Source organism: Microchirus variegatus, assembly GCF_963457635.1.
Source record: "Microchirus variegatus genome assembly, chromosome: 16".
In the NCBI taxonomy this organism is placed as follows: domain Eukaryota; kingdom Metazoa; phylum Chordata; class Actinopteri; order Pleuronectiformes; family Soleidae; genus Microchirus; species Microchirus variegatus.
In genome coordinates this window covers 24,624,688-24,648,818 of record NC_139817.1, presented here as the reverse complement: position 1 = coordinate 24,648,818, position 24,131 = coordinate 24,624,688, and the positions used below count along the sequence as shown (strand labels likewise).

The following is a 24,131-nucleotide window of genomic DNA, read 5'->3' as shown; positions in this document are numbered from 1 at the left end:
TTGCACTCAACCGTGGAAGTATATTTCCATAAATGACTGTTATAAATAAATTACCATGATGAAGAACAAGTCTCTGTTTGCATGAATCATTCACGACTGTCGGATTTTGCATGGAGCACCTGTGCTAATGAACCCGAGGCGTTGTTGTCTCGTGGAAAACAATATCAGCAGCATAAAGAGTTCCAGGATGAACCGGTTTAATCTTAAGAACGTCAGAGAATCAGGTGTGTGGGTCCACGTTAGTGAGCTGGACCAGTAAAATAAGAGTATAATAACCTATAAACAACAAGAACTCTAACAATAAATGACTGTTTATTTCCACATGTGCATCACAACTTACAGTGGATCCATAAAGGGACAACATTTAATCACAGGTATCTAGAAGTGAAAAATATACTATTTTGAAATTTTGCACCCTGTGGTGGGCCGGTTCTGGGTAGTGTTAGGGTCAGTCGATGCCTGATATGATGCTGATATTTTGTTGGTTTTATTTTGCTTCTATTTTTTCCTCCATATATATATATATACACATACACACACACACACACATATATAATAAATAAATTGTCTACATAATAGCTTTACTTGTTCTTTCATATTGTATATAAAAATAAATCTATAAACTAAATGGTTTACAGGTTGTCAAAAAACTAAACTTTGTCAAATGTTTGAATGAAAAAATAGTTTTAGTGCACAGCAGCATTTATTAAAGGTGCCATATGTAAGAATGTGGCCACAAACGGTTACTACATTCAAAATACAGAGGTCTTTTAGGTTTCGTTTTCTGACTTAACTGGCAACCCGTGGTTTGCTCGGCAGCTGAGACTCTACTGACTGCAATGATTGGTAGACGGCGGTAGGTGGCGCCACATGACGCCAAAACATGATTCAAAACATAAACATGATTTACAGTCTGCAAAATATTTTGTCTGTACTGTTGTTGTTGGTGAGTTCAGTTTGTTATGAACATTATTCCTGAGTCTCTGTGACACATTAGGAGGATTTTATCATTTATTACATAATGCACCTTTAAATATATGAACAGAAAGATGCTCTTTGACATGATAGACAGCAGCTGGCAGTTGTTTAACTTCTTCTCTGTCTCACGATACAATACAACGTGACGGCTCTGCATCAACATCAATAAATAAAAGCTACACATGTCACAATAGATCAATAGAACAATCATCAAATGGACTTTCTCTTTATTTGGTGCCTCAAGGTCAACGTACAAATAATAATACAAGTAACAAACAATGAAATACCAAATATCCATTAAATTTAAAGGTGCCATATGTAAGAATGTGGCCACAAACAGTTACTACATTCAAATTCAAAATACCGAGAACCTTTTAGGTTTCGTTTTCTGATGTAACTGGCAACCCGTGGTTGCTCGGCAGCTGAGACTCTACTGACTGCAATGATTGGTAGACAGTGGTAGGTGGCGCCACATGCTAAAACATAAACATGATTTGCAGTCTGCAAAAAAAATGTTCAATGCAAATATTTTGTGTGTACTGTTGTTGTTGGTGAGTTCAGTTTGTTATATGAACATTATTCCTGAGTCTCTGTGACATATTAGGAGGATTTGATCATTTATTACATAATGCACCTGTAGTGGCATTCTTGCTACCAAAAGGCCACTTGAGGGAATTTGAAGCCATTTCCAACGCGTGATGGTGTACAACAATAATGTCCTCCATTGGCTTGAGTTTGACACTTTTATTAGCTTGCAAATCTTTTAAAGTCAATAACAAAAGCTGGATCCCACAAGACCTAAAACCAGACTTGTGTATAAAAGACTAAAAGTACTAATACTGTGACACAAAACAATTCAATTGCTGCACACACAGACACGGTTGAAAAACTGTGTGGCTTTCCTGATCCTAATTCCCTCCACCTCCTCAGCTGTGTCTCCCCTATCTAACTTTTGTGTGACTAATTACCCAACCCATGCTCACAGGTGTGCAAGTAACCCATAACAACCAGTGCTTCACCACTGACACACCCACATTCACTCACACAAGCACACAGATCCAAATTGGCCACAACACACCGGCCCCTAATTGTTACTGTATAAAAACATAACAATTCAACACAATAGAACAACTACTACAAGTTGCAATAACACCTTTTTTTTTTTTAAATCCGAGTTGGTTATGTTCACATGTCCATAGAGTCACATTTCACGCCAAGGTACGACGTGAGTTTACAAGGGTATTTCATCGGCTTCGAGCAGAAGACAAATCTTCATAATTGGTCGCTCCAATACGCTGTATTTGGTCTGAACTTTAACAGACCGTACGAGCCCTCGTATGCCAGGAAAAGTCTGTAGTATCCTCCCTAACAGCCAAGACCCACGAGGAGCAGTCGAGTCCGCCACGAGAACATCTCCTGCAACAAAGCTTCTCTTGTCCTGTATCCACTGTTGTCGCTCCTGTGTTTGAGTGAAGACATCCCTCTTCAGACACTGCAGCTCCGTCTCTAGACACAAGCTCCTCGTGAAACTTCACCATGTCTGTTGTTATATGGGTGACAGTTTCAGACAGTTGACTGTTCTGCTGGTTTATCTCCTGCAGAGTCTTGTCTCTCTCCAGAGCGTCTTGCTCTCTGCTCCTCACCTCGTCCAGCAGAGAGGCCCATGCTTGTTCCAGCTCCTGCTCCAGACTTGACACCCGTCTCTGTAGCTCACTCTGACCGTCCTCTAGTTCAGAGATGCGGGCAGTGCTCTCACTCAGCATGGTCTGGTGCTGCTGGAGAGAAAGCTGAAGCTGCATGTTCTCCTCACTGGATCTCTGACAAACCAGAATTGTGCAGTGGAGCTTCTCCTGCAGAGAAGACACCTTGTCAATGTTCTTTTGCAGCTGACTCTCATAGTTCCTCTTCACACCTTCAGTTTGCTGCATGTACGAGGTCCACTTGTCTCTATGCGCTGACAGAGATGACTGGAGCTCACACACGTTGGAAGCAGACTGTGCTGCCTGCTCTTTGAAACTCTGCAGCAGCTCTTCCTTGTATCGCACTTCAACCTGTTTCTCCAGTGTTGCGACATGTGCAATCTTTCGCTTTACTTCTTTATCGGTGTCAGTGGTTTGGCTGACTTTGTCCTTCTTACTCTGCAACACTGTACACTTTCTCTCCACCTCTTCCTTTTCTTTGTCAAATTCGATGAGGCTCTCTTTTAGTGGTCCAGTAATAACCCAGCCCAATAGGGTTTTGATAGCATATGGTCCTTTACCATTGCTGTGTACCACCTCCCATGGTTCCATTACCTTTGGAACATTGGTTCCGATTAGCAGTTCCACATCAGCATCAATGACGGGAATTTCAACAGAGTTGAGGTGAGACCAAGCACTTAACTCTTTCTGCCGTGGAATGTTATCACGGGTCACAGGCATCTTGCACTGTGTGTACACATCAGGTAATTTAAAGAAAGTGTCACTGTTAAATGCTGCTATCTCCAGTCCTGAGATGATGTGACTGTCAACAAACTTTTCTTGATTCATTGTTTTCAAGAAAAAGTTGGCACTCCTTCCTTTGACCTTTAGCTCCCTCATGAGTCGCTCAGAGCAGAAAGTGGCTGTGCTGCCAGGATCTAAAAATGCATACGTGCTTAGTATCTTACTGCCTTTGTCTGTCTTGATCTGTACAGGTACGATTGCCAAGACACAATCCTGTGCTCCGGCCCCTATATGGCCGCATGTCTTGGGAGAAACTACGTGACTTTTCTCCATTGTCTCCTGCTGTGTGTCCTCTGAGTTGATATTTTTCTTTGAATAAATGTGGAGGATGGTAGGATGCTTCAGGTTGCACAATTTGCAAGACAGACGCCTATGACAGTCTTTGCTCATGTGTCCAATATTTAAACACCCAAAACAAACACCTTTGTCTCTAAAGAAGTCGATTTTCTCTCGATGCAACTTCTTTTCCATTTTGGGACACAACTCCAATGTGTGACCCTCTTCACACAGCAGACAAGACACCTTTGTTGTGTTATCAGGTAAGTTTCTCCCATTTTGCATTTGAGCCACAGTTGTAGAATTGACAGCTGCCACTTGAGTTGCAAAACTACTTCCTTTTCCTTTAATTCGAGCCTGTGAGACTTTGTTTCCAACGTTATGATTTGGTGATGAAATTGCTGCGTCCTGAATGTTTCCAAAAAGTGGATTAGAAACAATAGACACTTGTCTCTCCATGAATTTGACAATATCACTGAATCTTGCTTGACGGTGATGCTTCTCCTGCAACTCATAAGCAGTGTTTCTCCATTTTTCCCTCAGTTTATAAGGTAGCCTCATGATAATGGCACGCATGTTGGATGGCATGTTCATCTCAGACATATAACTGACATCCTCCATAGCATTACAGCAGACACGGAGAAACAATGAAAAAGCTTGCAAAGCCTTGATGTCCTCTGACTTTACTGGTGGCCATCCCAGCGCTTTCTCCATGTATGCACTCGCTATTTTTTGCTCATTTCCGAAGCGTTCTTGTAAAAGTTCTTTTGCTCTTAAATATCCCCTGTCAGGTGGCATATGTTGACAGCTCTTAACCAGTTCTCTTGGTTGTCCTTTTGTATATTGTTCAAGGAAATACAGGCAGTCTATACTGCTAGCAGCCTTTGCTTCTACTCCGTGCTGAAAAGCTCTTATAAATGCACTGTACTCAAGTGGGTCTCCATCAAAAGTTGGTATATCTCATGGAGGGAGTGACAGTGAGGACTGTTGCTGTATCAGAAGAGCTGTAATATCATTTTGCCGTTGCATGATGGTTAACAGATTGCCTTGATCCACATCAGTTTGCATTAGGTTAGTGCGTTGATTTGATTCCTGTGTACATTGCATGGTGGGTTCCTGTGTGTGATGCGCATGACACGTTTCCTGAAATCCTTGAGGCATACTTGAGTTTGGATTCAGAACATAAGACCTTTGTTCACCATGTACAAAATGATCCTTGGGTCGTGTACCCATTGATACATCAGCTTTGCTCCCTCCTAGAGGTGACTGATGAGACTGATGGTTTGAATACCTGAGCTGTGCCTCCATTGGCATTGCAGCCTTACTCCCTCCTAGTGGTGAATGATGAAACTGTTGATTTGAATATTTGAGCTGTGCTTCCATTGGCACTGCAGCTTTACTCCCTCCTAGTGGTGAACGATGAAACTGTTGCTTTAAAGTTTGTGGAACAAATTCTATGGCTGAGGGTCTGAGAAATGATTCAAGTTTCGATCTTTTCAGATACGAATTCATTCCATCTGAATGGGCTCTTGAGCTCCGACCATCAGATCCTCTGTCCTTCAGCACAGCAACCTTTGCAGTATTAGCAGCGATTTTACTTTGCAGTTCCAGAAGCTCCTTTTTCCTTCTGATTTGCTCCTCCTGAGCTTCCAGTTCATGTTTTTCTTTGAGGCCAGCTGCCATTGCAAGAAGAGCAGCCCTTTCAGCCTCTGCCTTTAAACATGCAGAGGAAGTTGAAGACTGGTGGCTAGAGCGGCCAGTTGATGAGCACGTTTTACGACCAACATTAGAAACGCTGTCACCAGGAGCAATATCATCATTGACCACAGAACCAGCAGCATTGTCATTAAGCACATTTGTTACAGCAGCAGCATCATTGTCATTTTCATCATCATCATCATCATCATCATCATCTTGCTCCTTTTTATCAAGCAACCACTCTTCAATTTTGTGCATTATTTCTTTATTGCTTTGCATTCGGGTTTTATACCATTCTTCTTGCTTTAACATTTCATCCTCAGGTAATATTGATTTCAATGATTGATGCAACTCTTTGGTTTCCACACACAGCTTTAAGAACACTTCACGCTTTGTTTGCACCTCAGACACATTTTCCTGTGCAGTCATTAGTTCCTGAAATTCCTTTGATAATTTATGGAGTTTCTTTATTCTGAGATTCCTTTCCTTTTGTTGTGATATTATTTTTGCTTCCAGTGCTTTAATAGTGAGCTTGGTTGATCTTTTATCACATCCACTTTCCATTTCACCTTGATTGACAGTTGCAGCCACTTCATTCATTTTGACTGATTTAAAGGCCAGAGGCTTAATTTTGAATTGTAACAGGATTTACCTATATCCCATTTGTGCGAAGGCCATTCTCTTCCACACGGCTTAACAATTCTTAATCAGTCCTACCGTGATTCTTCAGCGTTATGGCTCAGGCTTTCTTTGTTTGCCTCCACTTGATTGGAATCAGCTGGCATGAAGTATGGTGGACTGCAGCAAGAAGCTCAGTTTCTCAACAAAATGTAGTGGCATTCTTGCTACCAAAAGGCCACTTGAGGGAATTTGAAGCCATTTCCAACGCGTGATGGTGTACAACAATGATGTCCTCCATTGGCTTGAGTTTGACACTTTTATTAGCTTGCAAATCTTTTAAAGTCAATAACAAAAGCTGGATCCCACAAGACCTAAAACCAGACTTGTGTATAAAAGACTAAAAGTACTAATACTGTGACACAAAACAATTCAATTGCTGCACACACAGACACGGTTGAAAAACTGTGTGGCTTTCCTGATCCTAATTCCCTCCACCTTCTCAGCTGTGTCTCCCCTATCTAACTTTTGTGTGACTAATTACCCAGCCCATGCTCACAGGTGTGCAAGTAACCCATAACAACCATTGCTTCACCACTGACACACCCACATTCACTCACACAAGCACACAGATCCAAATTGGCCACAACAGCACCTTTAACATTAAATTATTAAACCACTTGGTCAGTTATTATAGTGCTTTTAGTTTGTGTAATCTTTAATCTCAAACAGCTGCGCGTGTGTCGTGGTCTAATCCCACTTTGTGACCCCCTGTGGTGAAGCGTTCATATAAAGCCAGAGAAACTGTGCAGGAGCAAAAAAAAAGACGAACAGCACAGGAGAGAAAGCACTTTGTTTTTATCCACAGAAGGTAAACTAAGCGGCGACGAAGGGTCGAGAACACTAAATATGCAAATATGTGCTTAATTCTAGATTTATTTATTTTTTCTCTCCCTCAGAATGGCTGTGAAAACTCTGGCTGTGTGGCTGCTGATGGTGGGAACGCTGGTGCCTCAGCTCTGCTGTCAACACTGGTCGTACGGACTGAGCCCAGGAGGGAAGAGGGAAGTGGACGGCCTGTCAGAGACACTGGGCAATGTGAGTGTATTTAGCTCTCACACACACACACACACTGGGTTTCTTTTCTTTTTTGTGTAGACGTTTGTTCTCCTCTCTGACAGATGGACGTGGACTTCCCTCACATGGACTCACCCTGCGGCGTTTCAGGCTGTGCAGAGGAATCACCTTTTGGCCGCATTTACAGGATGAAAGGATTTCTCGTAAGTCTGTTACAGTGAGTTTTGACTTCTCATCGTGATGGACTAACGATTCTGTGCATCACAGACTGAGCGGGTTGTTGTTTTTGTTGTTGTCGTCTTTCAGGGCAGAGGAAACGGACACAGGACGTATAAAAAATGATGATTCTGCAATAAATCCTTATATCTGCATCAGAACAGAGGCGTTGTGGTTTTCTTCAGCGTTTTCAGCTCGACTTAAAATCGAAATGGATTTATTTAAAAAGGGACAATGAATACTGATGAACATATTCGTGTAAATGTGCCAGAAATAAGAAAAATAATCCAATAAGTATGAAAATATACAGCATTAAATGCACGAATGAATGATCTGATCTTACTTTTATTTCTTATTTACCATCTGCTCCTTTATCTGTTGCTCATATGTTTGTCTTTTCCGCTCCATTAGTTATTCGAGGCTGTGACTTGAATCTTTAAAATTCCTCTACTTCCTGTTCTTTATCTTTCCTTTAAAGCTTATCCATATTTTCTCCCTCCATCCTTTTATTTTCTTCATTTCTCCCTCCATGTCGTCTTTTTTTTACACTCCCCTGCTTCTCTTTCCTCCCTTCTTACCTATTTTCATATTTTCACATCCTTTCTTTTATTCATCCACAATCTGCTTCACTCCTGCTCTTTTCATCACTCTTCTACACTTTAATAACTGAAAAGGTTAAAGGTGAACTTGAGTGGACTTTTTTCCCTTCACATTTAGATGAAGGACCTCCGGTGTTCAGGGCTTGGCCACTAGAGGGCACTAACACTCACTGAGATATTGTATGGGTGGCTGATGTTTCTTCATTTCTTCTTTTTTAGTTCCTGCTGAGACTTTATCTCTTTTTTGGACACTTATTTTTTACAAACCCTGTCAACGCTGCGATTTATTTTTAATTCACCGTACTCGACTGTGTTTGTTCACCATGACGACGCGTGTCTGGGGCTAATATACGCTGTATTGTAATAGCTCGCTGTTTGCTCGGCTCGTTTCACACCTGCCACACAACGTCCCCTGAAGTATAAAAGATTATTAAGGCGTGGATACACAAAATGAAAGTTGTCGGAGCAGGAGGAAACACCTGTGTGTTTGCAGATCGAATAATAACAGAACGCTCTGTAATATCCTGCTGAACAGTGTGTGTGTGTGTGTGTGTGTGTGTGTGTGTTCCATTCATCAATGAAAAGCGTGTATTTCATTCTGTTACTCAGCAAACACACCTGACAGAATAAACGCACATAAATGCAACACTGACAAAGACTTAAGGAAGAGGAACATGATTTTATGATTAGGTAATGATTTGAATGAGTCAATAATCATTCATTAATGATTAACTAATCATCAACGATCCTTCACGGTGACTTAACTCTCTCTCTACGTGTCCCTAAGTTCTGTTCCTACTCAGATGAGCAGTCGTGTTCATGTTGGAATGACCTTTTGGCAAACGCAGAACATATGAATTGATATTTAGAAAATGGCACACAGAAATTAAATGTCACGAGTATGATCGTTAAAGTTTATTCAGTTACCCAGAAGAAGAAAGGGACACTTTCTTTTCATATGGAGCGCAGAACTCTGGACATCATGTGACTCAGTTTTATTTACTCAGGTGCATTATGTAATAAATGATAAAATCCTCCTAATATGTCACAGAGACTCAGGAATAATGTTCATATAACAAACTGAACTCACCAACAACAACAGTACAGACAAAATATTTGCATTAAAAACAATATTTTGCAGACTGCAAATCATGTTTATGTTTTGAAATCATGTTTTGGCGTCATGTGGCGCCACCTACCGCCGTCTACCAATCATTGCAGTCAGTAGAGTCTCAGCTGACGAGCAACCACGGGTTGCCAGTTACGTCAGAATACGAGCAAGTAACTGTTTTTGGCCACATTCTTACATATGGCACCTTTAACTACACGCTCTAAATCCACGGAGATGGAGCAATATATCACAGAACTGGACAGACTTACAGTGCCCCCTGGTGCTTTCTCGCCAGTATGGAAACAGTCAGACGTGACGTCACTTCCCTTCATCTTCGACTTCCCCTCATCCTACTCCAGAGAACACATGCACTTCACAATAAAAGCATGCAACGCTAAGATGATAAAGTGATCACTACACAAGCAGAATCCGTAGTCTGTGGGTTCCCATTCTGACTTCTATACACAGTGTTTTCTGATCCGTCTCTCTGGAGCTTTCGTGATCTGGTGAAAATGCTCTCCCGTCTGTTTTGACATCCTGTCTGAGAGAAAAACGTATTATTCGGCCTTCTCTAAAATGATCAGCTCACATTCCTCAGCACAAACCTAAACACCTCAGGACAGTGTCAGCTCCAACTCTCTAATCACAAAGGCCTCGGTGTAGCACTGTCACCAGTCGTTTGTCTCCAAAATGTGCCTCTTTATATTTCCACTGTGCCGAACCTGACCGGAGCAGAGGACTGATAACTCAGCGATGCCAGTCCTCCTGAAGGTCAGCTCTATGTATCAGCAGAGAAAAACCTCCAAAACCCTTTAAATATCCTCACATCAAGCTTTTCAACTCATCTCTGACTCCAGAAAACTCCACCCTGAGTCATCTCACATACATCTCTGCAACATCCTGGACCACAACAGCTTTCCACCATCTTTACCTTTGGTGCAGAGACACCGTTGCCTGCATGTTACCTGGTGTTTCTGCTGCTGCTTGTACAGTAACCTATAGGTCAATGGATTTAAACAGAACGCTCCCTCTGGACTGAACTGAAGCAGTGACGCAGGCAAAGACCCAAAGGATCACATGAAGAGATGCTGAGCCCTAAGTCCTGTCTCACTGTAAAGGGCCTAGAATTAAAGGGACACTGTGTAGTATTTATGGGTTTATATGACCCAAAAAAAGGTAAATAAGGTAAATATTTATATTATTTTTTAAGGTAAAGGTAAATACCCAGTATTTTTGTTTACTCTTATTGGTCTGTATCCAGTAATGTCCAATAAACATTTAAGCTTAGTAGCTCCTGGATTAAAACTATCAACTGTAATTCATTGCGGGGCCGACAGAAATGTTTCTGCGGGCCGCCATTGGCCCCCGTGCCGCACTTTGAGAACCAATGGTCCAGTCGCTGTATAATATTCTTTGTTTCATATTCGTAGTGTTTCAAAAAGTCATGTAAAATAACATGGCCGCGGTTGCATAGCCACTGTTAGCAGCGAGATGCCATGTTTCTACAGGAGCCTGTAAGGACAAACGCGAGAGAACAAATCAAGCGTCTCTTTACTTGTAGCTGAAGTCCCGCCTCCACTCTCTCCGCTTAGAAAGACGACGAGGACGACATTTGACCGGCTGAGGACACCGTGGCGCTCAGGGAAGGGAGGGGGTGAGCAGAGGAGCAGTTCTTTGTTTTAAGTTTCAGCCTCTCCTCTAGATGGCACTATAAACTACTTACTTCACCTTTAAGTGATTATAATATTCACTTATTACAGTGAAATGTAAATATATGTCCTCACAATCCCGTGTTCCGTCAGAGCGCAGACAGAAAGAGTCATGTGAGGATGTCAGAGCACAACAGATGTTCCGTCTCTCGTGACATATTTTGGCTTCGCTCAGTGACTTATTTTTTACTGTGCAAAGTCCATCTCGTGTTCACACCCTGCTCTGATCTATCAGCGTTCACCTCTGAGCAGCGACATTACTCCGGGAATTTCACGGCCAACGGACTGGTTCTCCATCACTGCCGGTTCGGTGCAGCAGTTGTAATTTTCTGTCCGCAAAATGAATGAAGAGACGTTTTCACACATTTCCGGGGCTTGGGTTATCGCTCAAATTGAAATATTTGCTCATGTTGAAAAATTGTACCATGAAGAGAAATTGACCCTCCTTTGATGGAAAAGCTAAGTTCTTCAATCGAACTTGGACTTCTTTTTTACATCAGGACACGAAGCAGACAGGGATTCTTTTGCATGGATGCACTTTGTGCATAAGAGGAGATGTTTTCTGGACTAACTAGAAGGCCGTGTTGTCGTTTGTGTGCAGCTGTGACGAGGCTGTGGGTCGACTCGTCGAGCACGAGAACACTTAATGAGCGCAGGGATTATGAAGCAGTGATCTTAATTGACAATCGTTCCTTGAGTGTTTTCTTTACTTCCAGCAGCGGGAATTTAAGCTGTTGATGTCCATAAAAGAAGACATTTTCAGAGACGCGGTGTCATCATTACTCCAACACTGTGTCTCTAAATATACTGTAAATCTGTGTGAACTGGTTGAATCCAGCTGTGAGGTTTGAATTGTGGTTAGGTTCATGTTAAAGGTGCATTATGTAATAAATGATAAAATCCTCCTAATATGTCACAGAGACTCAGGAATAATGTTCATATAACAAACTGAACTCACCAACAACAACAGTACACACAAAATATTTGCATTAAAAAATATATTTTGCAGACTGCAAATCATGTTTATGTTTTGAAATCATGCTTTGGCGTCATGTGGCGCCACCTACCGCCGTCTACCAATCATTGCAGTCAGTAGAGTCTCAGCTGCCGAGCAACCACGGGTTGCCAGTTACGTCAGAAAACGAAACCTAAAAGACCTCGGTATTTTGAATTTGAATGTAGTAACTGTTTTTGGCAACATTCTTACATATGGCACCTTTAAGGTTCTGGTTTTTAGTGGCACTGTGTGTGTCTGTTATGTTAGGTTATGACCAACAGAGGCCGCCAGAGGCTTGTTGCATGAATGGGGTGAAGCCTGCCATCTCTGATTGTCTTGTTTTATTTGGGTGGAGAGGCGAAAAAAAAGGCTCTTTTCATAGTACAGGTTGCACACCCGTGATTTAGACTAGAAGTCGGTGCAGCGTCCTAACAAGAATAGCTGCACCAGTGAGGGTTTTTAACCAACAAAGTGAGGTCATTTTTACAAAGTGGGGACATTTTGTCCGGTCCTCATTTTCTTTTTTTTTTTCATTGAAAATACTTCCTTAGGTTGTTTTTAAAACAGCTCCTCAATTTGGTACAAAAACCCTAACTCTTTCCAGCACTTTTTGCTCTAGGGCTCCACCTGCAGCAGACATTTTGTAACTACTGTACCCAGTAGTTCTAGTTATAGATGTAATTCATGAAGTAGATATTTGTAATTATGTTGATTTATAAAGTGGAAATGCTGGTCCTCACGTTGTCAGCACTTTTACCTGGTCCTCAGTATGCAGCGAGTACAAGAATGTGTGTGTGTGTGTGTGTGTGTGTGTGTGTGTGTTTGTGGGTTAGGTAAGGTTAAAGACTAAGGTCAGGCATTTAGATGTGATGATTAAGATGACGGTGAAGGGTTAGGGAATGCATTATATCTATCAGCGTCCTCACTAAGAACGCTGCACAAGAATGTGTGCGTGTGTGTGTGTGTGTGTGTGTGTGCATGATGAAATAATTGGCATCAGTGAATACAGAACAGATTAACCGAGATGTTTTGCCCACGGCCAGAAATGAATGTTGCCACCCGCTCCTGCAAACAGAAGGAAATCTGCAGGAATCCGAGGATTTATTGTTCCTAACCGACAAACTCCTTAACAATGACAAACGCCGACGAGCAGGACATCAGCTGCTCGTGGCTGCTGCCTCTGTTAACGAGCATTAATGCCATTATAATGTTCTGTTTCATCTGAGCTGATTACAGCCAAAGCCAGATATTCAAATAAACACGCGGCAGGGCTATAAATACAGTGACACCCGTGTTCAGATCTCCAGGTTATCAATTCTCTCCTGCGACTGCAGACGGATGAGTTTTTTTGGATCTGTGGCTGCACATCATGTCCATGCTGCAGCCTTGATGCTGATAATCTACGGCAGCGTTTGGACCCTGAAGGTAATGCACTGCTTCATGTTGTGTGTCTGCTATTGAGGGGGGAGTTCAAGAAAAGGACACTAAAAAACATGATAGAGTATAACAAATTATACTCATCGATCACACACACATTATGAGCCCACAGGAGCGAAACAAACTGTGAAATACTGAGTATTTGAGCAGGACCAAACCTGCACCAGCTGCACTGCAGGACAGAGTTTTATGCAATCTGGAGACTTTCTGCCACTTCATGTACAGGAATTCCAGTCATTTCTAAAAAAAAAAGTGTCTTGCTGTCAAATGACATATTTAATTGGTCTTTGATTCATTATTTTCCTTCTTATTCATCACTGAGACACTGCTACGTGGAAAATGTGTCAAGTGGTTCAGTCGAACTACATCCACACACGCTGTGTTCACAGAGTGAAGGACAGTCTCCACAAACACAAAAGCCACAACTGGACATGGACAGACGTGAGAGACATGGACAGTTTGACGATGCCATGTGAAAACTGGTGTCTGTGGTGGTCTCAGGCCTCTGAGACTCAGCCATCTGTGCCAGCCGCTCTGTGTGGGTTGATCTGCTGGCAAACGCCAAACCCAGTGACTGTACTGAGTGTTTTTCCTAATAAAAACATTATAATAATAATAATAATTATGAATATTATTATTTTGCATGTTTTTTTGTTTTTTTTGCCATTTTGCAAAATGATGTAAACACTGGGACCCATGGATGGTGCTTAGTGCGCTCACCTTTGCAGCAAGAAGACCGGTGTTCCCTGGGTTTGAGCCCCGGTTGGAACAAGGTTCTTTCTGCAAGGAGTCTGCATGTTCTCCCCGTATGTGCGTGGGTTTCTCCGGCTTCCTCCCTATTATTATTGTCCATCTGTCCATGTTTACCTGCCTCTTCACCACGAGTTGTGGACGAGTGGGCCATTAACACCACATCAGATGGCGCTGTGGGAGTTTGTACTTATTTTTTCCAGCACATCTGTCAAAACCCAAATATCTCAGTTAGAGAAAACAAGTGTCTCTCTCCTCTTTCCCTAAGAAAGTCTCCTGATTCCGTGAAACCAGGTCGACGTAACCCCGACGTTTACCTCACCTAGTGTGTGTTAAGTTAACATCATTTGAGCGTCATGTCTCAGCATGGTCCGTGGTCACGGCGGTGCTTTTAAGAGCTCCCTGTTGTGCCGGCCGGTGGAGAAGCTGCAGCGTCGTGTTTATCCGGCTGTAAAGTTCTGCGCGGTGTTCAAGAGGCTGCTGACTAAAAAAAACCTCCTCGTGACCTTCATGACCCCCGTTCTACAACCTGCATCAGCACTTAACAACAGCCACACCAGGCCATTAACATCTCAACATCTGCAAAGATTATCTTATTATGTTATTGTTGATGATGCATTTTATTCGCATGCGCCTTTCAAGACACTTTAGGAGACCCCACGGAGCAAAGTAATGAAGCAATAACAATAAAAGAAAGATTAGAAACAATATAAAATAACAATAATTGTTAGGAATCAAAATGCTCTAAATGTTGAGTTTTGAGGTGGGATTTGAAGGTGGGAATAGAGTGTTTTCTGAGACTTCCTGAGTGAAGGAGCTGCACGACTGAAGGCTCTTGACCTCATAGTGAGGATGATCTGACGAGATCTGAGAACACAGGAACCTATAGAGGTCAGAGAAGTGACTTTGGTTTGAAATGTCTCCATATTTGGACTCAGAGGAAAAGTGACTGAAGACAAAGGTCATAATATTATATATATCACCTCAAAGTGAGGCTGCAGTGTTCTAGAAATACAGATGTATCTATCTCAGAGCTGAGTGCCTGGCCTCTGGAGGGCGCTAGAAACAAACATAAAACTTCCTACACATTTATTTCCTTAAACCTGCGATGACTTAATGTTGTTGTAATCCTCAGTCATTTATTGTTTGTTTCACCACGACGACGCTGAGTCCAAGGCTGATTTATTCTATTGCGTCTATTAAGTCATGTTTCACGTTTGCTCGGCTGGTTTTTTCACGCTCTCACTACACAATCTCCTCTGGATTATGAAAGACTTTATTAAAGCGCGGATAAACGAGATGAGAATGATGTGATGAGAAGGGAAAAGAAAGGTGGACAAAAGTACTGTAGTTCACTCTTCACGCCTTTTATTCAGATTTACCTGTTGATGATGAGAGTACAGATGCTTCCATTGAACCAACATGTGACACCACACGGGTCAAGTGTTGCCTTTTATTAGCATTGATTTGATAATGGGCAAATATGAGATGTTATAAAGTAGGACAGATTTTAGTCAAGATCAATACTGACTCTCTTTATCCACCTGCCCAACATTTTATGTTAAGGCTTTAAAAACAACACGGAGGATCAAACTCCATAGTAACTAAACGTAACCTTTAAAAAAAACAAACTGACTGGTAGGGGAAGTCAGGCTCTGAGTACAAAATAAAACAGGAAGTGTGTTAAAGTAAACATAAAGAGACGCATAGGACCAACATGAACTAATCTTTATTTATGAAATGTATAATATTTGACGAGACATAACGTTTTAAAATCACACCAAAGCTTTCAGTTGCAGACAGAATGTTTCTAAAATATAATAAACACAAAAACAAGGTCAATATAAGTTATTAAAGCATGTGACGCCGCGGCTATAGCGCGTCCTCACGCGTCCGTATAATGGCCGCACTAACGATCCCTCAATAGATAAACAAGGGATTTGCATTCACAAGGTGCATGTGTTCACACCGTTAACATGTATCGTTGTTGACTGTGTTAGGCGTTAGGTTTAGTTTGGGTGCGGTTAACTGATGGATGCATACATGACGTTGAAGCACACCAAACATTCTCCCACGCATTCACACGCATTTCATTCATTCATTGTCATTTCACTCACTCGCAGCAAAACATATTTTGGTAGTTTAGTAGAAAGATAATAATTGCAGCGGAAACCGCGGAGCCTCAACGTATTGTCCTAATTAAAGAATCATAACTGTTTAGGTGTTAAGTTAAAACTTCTTACCGTCGCTTTCACCGAGTATTTCCGTGTGCGTCTAGAAAGCGCGCTCCCGACACGGGAGGGCTATATGGACGGGCGCGTTCGCGAATGACGCACTTGCGTCAGCATTAAATCAATAAGTGTTGTTTAACCATGTACTCAGTATGTTATGACATGTGTACATGCAGTGAGGTTATATATTAGACCTAATGTGTAGTTTATAGTGATCCGGTACCGTTTTAACTGAGTTAAGTGTGCATTTGTAAAATGTAATGTAAACACCCCTGGCTGTCTGAAACCTAGTGGTAGGTACCAATTAAGGGTGGGTTTCCTAAGGGGATAAATACAGCAGAGCTTCATTTGGAGGGGGCTCTCAGAGGGAATGGAAGTGATGCCAGATTCGCTAGTCCCTATAGCACTAAAAAGGTATTGTGGTTATACCTTAGTAAAGCCTTGCTGTGCCAAGTGCTCTATTTACTTTGACTGAATATAGTCCTAGTTTTTTGTTTATTTTATTTATTCAGTATTTCCTTTCTAGAGTTTTTTTTTTTTTTGTATTGATTTTTTTCTAAACAATGTGCGCTGGTTGATCAACATCTGGTGATGATACAAATAAAAATCATCACTGAAGACATTTCTGCCTGACCAACGTCATTTGTGTCTACCCTTAAGACCCTCGACAAACTACCTATTAACAAAGCACAGCACTGTACATGTACCTCTTCTTTTAAAGGTGCATTATGTAATAAATGATAAAATGCTCCTAATATGTCACAGAGACTCAGGAATAATGTTCATATAACAAACTGAACTCACCCTCAACAAAAGTACAGACAAAATATTTGCATTAAAAAAAATATTTTGCAGACTGAAAATCATGTTTATGTTTTGAAATCAATGTGGCGCCACCTACCGCCATCTACCAATCATTGCAGTCAGTAGAGTCTCAGCTGCCGAGCAACCACGGGTTGCCAGTTACGTCAGAAAACCAAACCTAAAAGACTTTCTGTATTTTGAATTTGAATGTAGTAACTGTTTTTGGCCACATTCTTACATATGGCACCTTTAAATGTACTTTTTTTTGTGATTGTATTTATTGAACCATGTGTGCAACAGGTTAAATGTTCCGTTTGGAGTTAGTTTTCCCTGCTTCCTGGCTCACAGTATCACAGTATCGCCCTCAAACTGAAACTCAAACTTTTATCTTATCAGTAACACCTGTGCTCTTCCGACATTGATGGAATTAAAACGTCTGTTATGAAAAAGAGAGGTGCTGTCAGTGTGAAAGTGAACGTGTTTACTTGTTTCAATATTACTTCCTGGTCTGTCCGGGCACAGCTGCAGCACGTCAGCTTATCACACTGACTGTAAACGTGCAGAAACAGCGACTCTACGCTTCTGTACAAAGAAGATTTACAGCAGCGCTTTGGATCGTTCACACGTTAAATAACATTTATTTCATACGTACAGAGCTAAAAATGACCAGCTCTGTCCACGTCCAGTGGTTTCCCCCTGACGCTCTAATATAATATAATAATAAGGAGCCTTTAATGCTGTGGTTTCTCTGTGTCACTTTGAAGGAAAACCCAGTGAAACACTCACACACGCTGTAACCAGGCAACTAAAGCCGAGGCTGTTCGAGCGCCTTTTCTTCTGATTAAAGAACATGAGAGGTCAGACACAAAGGCCATATCTATCTATCTATCTATCTATCTATCTATCTATCTATCTATCTATCTATCTATCTATCTATCTATCTATCTATCTATCTATCTATCTATCTATCTATCTATCTATCTATCTATCGATCTATCTATCTATCGGTTCTCAAAGTGCGGCCCGGGGGCCAATGACGGTCCGCAGAAACATTTCTGTCGGCCCCGCAATGAATTACAGTTGATAGTTTTAATCCAGGAGCGACTAAGCTTGTTAAATGTTTATTGGACATTACTGGATACAGACCAATAAGTGTAAACAAAAATACTGGGTATTTACCTGGTTTCTATATGGTGAATTTTAGTGTATTATTGGGTTATAAGCTGGTAATAAGCAGGTAGCTACAGCCCCCAATTACTAGCTATTTACCCAGTAAATATATGGTAACAGAAATGTGTTACTTGGTATAAACCTGTAATTAGAAGGTAAGAACAATGGCCAAAATACTGGGTAATTACCCAGTAAATTATAAATGACATTATATTAACGCTTATATTACTTAACGCTAAACTGTAGAACTGCAATCTGTTCATTAAAATTATTACAAATGGAATTTATTTCTGTTTTGTTTCCTTTGGTAGCCCTCAGTCCAATGTTGGGTTCCTAAATTGGCCTCAGGTATCAACACTTTGAGAACCCCTGATCTAAAAGATGTATAATAAAGATGTTAAACTGGGATAAACAGCAGGAAAACGGTCCGTCCCTGTCACTGATGACTCAGGAAGTGTCTGATGCAACAATTAGGGCAATACAATATGTGCTATAGATAAGACAACAACATGATGTCATAGGACATTATCTACTGAGCTCTTCAATGTTTTCCCCCCCCTAACTATTGGTGTGCATGCATCCCAAATATGACTTGTTGTCTGACCTCAATATACGGTTGTGAAATAGAGTGAAGGTCACGTTGAAGCAAAGCCACACTTCACGGGCCAGAAGGTGGCACCAGTTTGAACCCCAGTTTGACCGAAGGCCTTTCTGTGCCGAGGTTTTCTCCGGCTTCTTTACGTTTTTTTCCAAAAACAATCAGCGGTTAATTGAGCGATGTGTTGAGCGTAGATGTGTCGTCCGTTGACCCTGCAGCGAAAAGGCCTTTCGTTCTATATCCGGAGCTGCACATTGAGAGAGAGAGAGAAAGTGAAGTCATGGTGCGAGAACCATTTTTCTTATCGTCATTTCTTAGACCAGGGGTCTGCAACCTGCGGCTCTAGAGCCACATGTGGCTCTTCAGCCACTCTGCAGTGGCTCCTTGTAGCTTTAGAGAACAAGGACGACAAATAAAAGTGTTTTAAAATGTCGTGCATCACATCCAACGTCGACGTAAAATGCAATATTAAGCACACATGTGGATGTGTCCTGTCCATCTTTGGATCCACATGCCTTTTTCTCAAGTATAAACGACACACAATCCAAATGTTTGCTTAATTTATTTCAAAGTGGGTTCGTTTTAATTTCAATATTTTGTCACAAACAATGAAACAATGAAAGAACCAGGTCTACGTCAATATGTGTTTTTTTTTGTTTGCTCCACTTTATAAGAGGTTGGGTATAAACTGAACATTTTGTAGTTCTTAAAGTTCATAAATGAAAAGAACTATTGCTCTTGTATGCATTATATCTGCATAAAAACCCTTATTCGTGTTATTATCTTCATTTTGTGGGTTTGTTTTGCGGCTCCAAATGGATTTTAATTGGGTGGAGAGGCGACAAAAATGGCTCTTTTCACCCTAAAGGTTGCAGACCCCTGTCTTAGACGTACTGTGTGATCCTCTTATAGTGCCCTTAGCTTTAAAACCCAGTTCCTCCACAAAGCAAACTATGACTGCTATTATTACTCTTTTTCCTCAATTGCTCGTGCACATTTTTCTCAGTCGTGTTGAAATGTGTTGAACAGAAAAAAAAGTGCAGCCTTGTGCTTTTGCACTGATTGCGATCGAGTTCTCAGCCGAGCACTCGACATCAAAAACACTACAACACACAAAATATGACAAAACATTCACTGATTCTGCAATCAGTGACACAGAGAGCCGTCATTGTGAAGACACTGACGCAGCCATTGACACAAATATTGAGTTCTAACAGAGATAAGCTGCGGATTTTTGAGAAGGTGACACAGTTTGTGTTTCATGAAGTGCACGCACTGCTCTGCAAACAGTGAAGGATAACACAAGGACGGGAAAACGAAGCTTTCCGCTTACACAACACAGGACGACGTGATAATAACGTGTCAAGAGAGAATTTAAAAGGCTCAAAACAACAGCTTGAGGAAATCTTTGGCCACATACACAGTCCATGTTGTTCCCGTGAGCAGCTCATACAAGAATCTGTCTAAGATAAGAAAAAAAAACAAAAAAAAAAAAGCACAGAGCCAAGACGCTAATCGTTCTGGAACTCCTCCACTGAAAAAAAAAAAAAGAAAAATGAAAGTCTGGCCCCGTGGAGGCAATAAGGCTTTGTTTCCAGCTGAGATTCATTATAAAAAAGACATTAACATTAATCTGGGAAACATTGGCATCATTTGTGTTGGGCTCGTTGTCATGTTTGCTCTCTGGATTACAAAGTGATGCAAGTCAAAGTGTTTTGAAAGGAAAAGACGGGGTGAGAGGAAGGTGAAGCTTGTAAAGCATTGGTTCTCAAAGTGCGGCCCGGGGGCCAATGGCGGCCCGCAGAAACATTTCTGGCGGCCCTGCAATGAATTACAGTTGATAGTTTTAATCCAGGAGCGACTAAGCTTGTTAAATGTTTATTGGACATTACTGGATACAGACCAATAAGTGTAAACAAAAATACTGGGTATTTACCTGGTTTCTATATGGTGAATTTTAGTGTATTATTGTGTTATAAGCTGGTAATAAGCAGGTAGCTACAGCCCTCAATTACTAGCTATTTACCCAGTAAATATATGGTAACAGAAATGTGTTACTTGGTATTAACCTGTAATTAGAAGGTAAGAACAATGGCCAAAATACTGGATAATTACCCAGTAAATTATAAAGCGTTATTATATTAATGCTTAAATTACATTATATTAACGCTTATATTACTTAACGCTAAACTGTAGAACTGCAATCTGGTCATTAAAATGATTACAAATGGGATTTCTTTCTGTTTTTTTTCCTTTTCTTTTCCTTTGGCGGCCCTCAGTCCAATGTTGGTTCCCTAAATTGGCCTCAGGTATCAACACTTTGAGAACCCCTGTTGTAAAAGTTACATTAGGCCAAAGCAGCGAAAAAGCTCGAGTCAAATATGCTGAGAAAAACACTGTCAGCGTCTGTGAGGTATAAAAAACAACATCTAAATGGTCCCTGGAAGCAGAAAACTTCAGACGAAGCGCTTGTTTCAGACGGATTAAAGTGAAACACGCTGATCCCTCTGCATGAATATTTATCACAATCCCACTGATCTCTCATATATAGGTTGCCCCACACACACACACACACACACACCTTCTCTCTGCTGTTCAACATTCACGCCACCAAACATCATGATGGTGATTTATTCAACATAAATACATCTAGAATATGTTGTGAGCTCAGACCTCACTGTAAATAATGCAGTGCACTGAGTTTGACCTCAGACAGGAAAGAAATCTTTAGAAGTGAGGTTTTTGTTGTCGATTATTGTGTTTAAACACTGTCACGTCGCTCCATCTGGATCTCATACTGTACTCCACACGCGAGTGGTTTTGATCTAACAAAAAGGTTTGTCAACAGCAAATAGGAGAAAAACAGTTCCACCAAAAATCAAATAGGCCGAGTATAGTAATAAATATTTTATTATTTCAGTTCAGTACCACAGAGAGAGAAGTGACAAACAAACACGTTTCTTAGGAAATGTATCTGCTATAACGCTTCACAGTGCTCTTTATTGCCAATAACACCATAAACTAGAACTGTGACACATCATTTACAGGCCAAACATGTATTTAATAACGCTATATACAGCAAATGAAGCCTCCGCTGACAAAGTCCTTCACTGACTATTGTGTTGTCGTTTTATGGCACTTGATATACAGTCAAGTTTCATGAGGGAAAACCACCCCACACACAATATACTGGAACTGGGAAAGATTAGTATTATTACATAGTTTGTGATGACTTTAGATAATAATCGACGCGTTAAGATGATGCTGGCAATTCAGCCAAATGAAAAGGCTGAAAGCATTTAGTGCACTAATGTTCTGGTGTAATGAGCTACTATGGTGATAATCTCTAAAACATCACAGTTCACGATCATTTAGTATCTTCAGTATCAATATGTAAACATGTAAAACAACACAGCTGAAGAGAACGGAGCCTTTTTCGCTGCAGTGGAGCGTTTTTATCAGGAGATCTCAGCACTTGACATTTGTAGAACAGATTAAACGCCGATTCTTCAGTCCAACGCGACACAACGGGAGCAGGAAGGACGAGAGTCACAGTCTGCAGTCGCTCAACAATATTTAAACGTGTCCAACCTTTGCACCGTTGTGTCGTTGTTATCTGCTTGCTTGTTAATTTTGAATTGTGGGCTCTGTGCCGCGGCATCTCCTTGGATCGCTGTCGTGAGGGTCGCACCTTTGTAAATGTCAACCTCGCTTTTGCGAGCAGCGCTCCGAACATGACGACACAATGAGAGCTGTGTTGAGGCCCAAGTAGTGTCTTTGTCTTTTATTTTAAAAAAAAAAGGCCTGGGATTAAGAATTGACGGTGATGGATCCGTTGCTCAGGATCGACGCCTTGGTGACTTCCGTGCTGACGGTGGAGAGCGGGATGCTCTCGTAGCGCTCGGCCGCCGCCCAGCAGCGACAGTGCAACAGCGTGGACTTGAGGTGCTTCTGGAAATTGCTGTTGAGGAAGCCGTAGACGATGGGGTTGATGCAGGTGGAGGCCATGGCGATGAGGTGGCAGAAGGAGAAGATGGCGTCGTGGCTGCACGACGGTATGGCCTCGTGGTTCCAGTCAAACACGGTGTTGAAGACGTTGAGGGGGAGCCAGGAGACGGTGAACGCCACCACTAAGGTGAACAGCATGGCGTTGATCCTCGTGGAGCCCTTGTTTTTCTTCTGGGTGGCGTTGCGGCCGCGCTCCACCATGTCCTTCCTCCTCCTGAGGCGCAGGTAGATGTGCAGGTAGCAGATCATGATGAGCACGAGAGGGAGGAAGTACTGGAAGACGAGCAGGGAGGTGGTGTAGGTTCTTCGCTCTTGCAGCGACGGCCACTGCTCCATACAGACGAGGTGATCGCTGACCAGGAAAGGGACGCTCAGGTTCTGGAAAGGCAAGGTGAGCACACTGTACGACAGGAAAGGCACTGAGATAAGGCAAGCCACGAACCAGGTGACGGCCACAGCCAGATAGGACTGGCTGACCACGGGCTTCCATCCGGTCGGGTGGACAATGAGCTGATAGCGCTCCATGGCGATAAGAACGAGGGTAAAGATGGAAACGGTAATGGAGATACACTGGATGAAGGGCGTGAGCTTACACAGGGCCTCGCCTAGGATCCAGTGGTCCATCAGGGTGTAGATGATGGTGACCGGCAGACAGAAAATGCACATGAGGATGTCGGAGCAGGACAGGTTGACGATCAGGATGTTGGTCACGTTTTGCATCTCCTTGTGTCGCGTGATGACAAACACCAGGCACGAGTTCCCGATGATCCCCACCGCCATGACCGTACTGTACGCGATGATGAGGAAAGTGGTGCCGCTCACTGAGAGAGAGCAGTCCCCTGTGAAGTCCCACGGTATCTCTTTCCACAAGGCTTGGTTGTGATTAGTGTTGTGCTGCAGCTCCATAATGGCTTTCCTTTAAAAAAACTAATTAAAATATTTTGAGGCGTCGCAGCCGCTGTGATTACTTCATAAACAGTATTTGCCGTTTTTCACAGTTTCCCTTCATCCTCGGTGTTTGGCAGACGACGCAGCAGTCACCATTTTGTGGCTGCGGAGAGAAGAAAACGTTCATTATTAACTCTGGAGTCGTGCAGTCATGAAAAGTTTATTTTGAACGTTGTGCAGCGTTTCAGGCTCATCACTCAAGTCCAAAACACCAGCTCATGACAACACGTAGTTGACCTTCACTCACAGCAACACGGAGAGTTTAAAAACGAGGGCATGAGGCGGAAAGTAAACATTGTGCTTCAGAATTTGAATTTCACTTTAGTGCACAAGAGATTTACGACGAGAACGGCATCATGAGACGAGCACAGGCTATAAGAATACAGTTAATGACGAGTGCTGATGGCATATCATCAAGATAAC

The 24,131-nt window shown here is 41.9% G+C and overlaps 2 protein-coding genes across 2 annotated transcripts; one reads left to right on the top strand and one right to left on the bottom strand.

Annotated features, from left to right (window-relative positions):
- Positions 1 to 7,013: 7,013 nt before the first annotated feature.
- LOC310937886 (progonadoliberin-1-like) lies at positions 7,014 to 7,472 on the top strand (the record flags this gene model as incomplete). The annotated part of the gene is given in 4 exon segments (XM_083902268.1): positions 7,014 to 7,151; positions 7,235 to 7,333; positions 7,336 to 7,347; positions 7,437 to 7,472. Coding segments are annotated over 4 exon segments (285 nt in total).
- Positions 7,473 to 22,562: 15,090 nt separating this feature from the next.
- npy8br (neuropeptide Y receptor Y8b) lies at positions 22,563 to 23,666 on the bottom strand (the record flags this gene model as incomplete). Its single annotated transcript, XM_083903278.1, has 1 exon — positions 22,563 to 23,666. The coding sequence occupies one exon, from the start codon at positions 23,664 to 23,666 to the stop codon at positions 22,563 to 22,565; it is 1,104 nt and encodes a 367-aa protein (XP_083759404.1).
- Between the last annotated feature and the right edge of the window lie 465 nt (positions 23,667 to 24,131).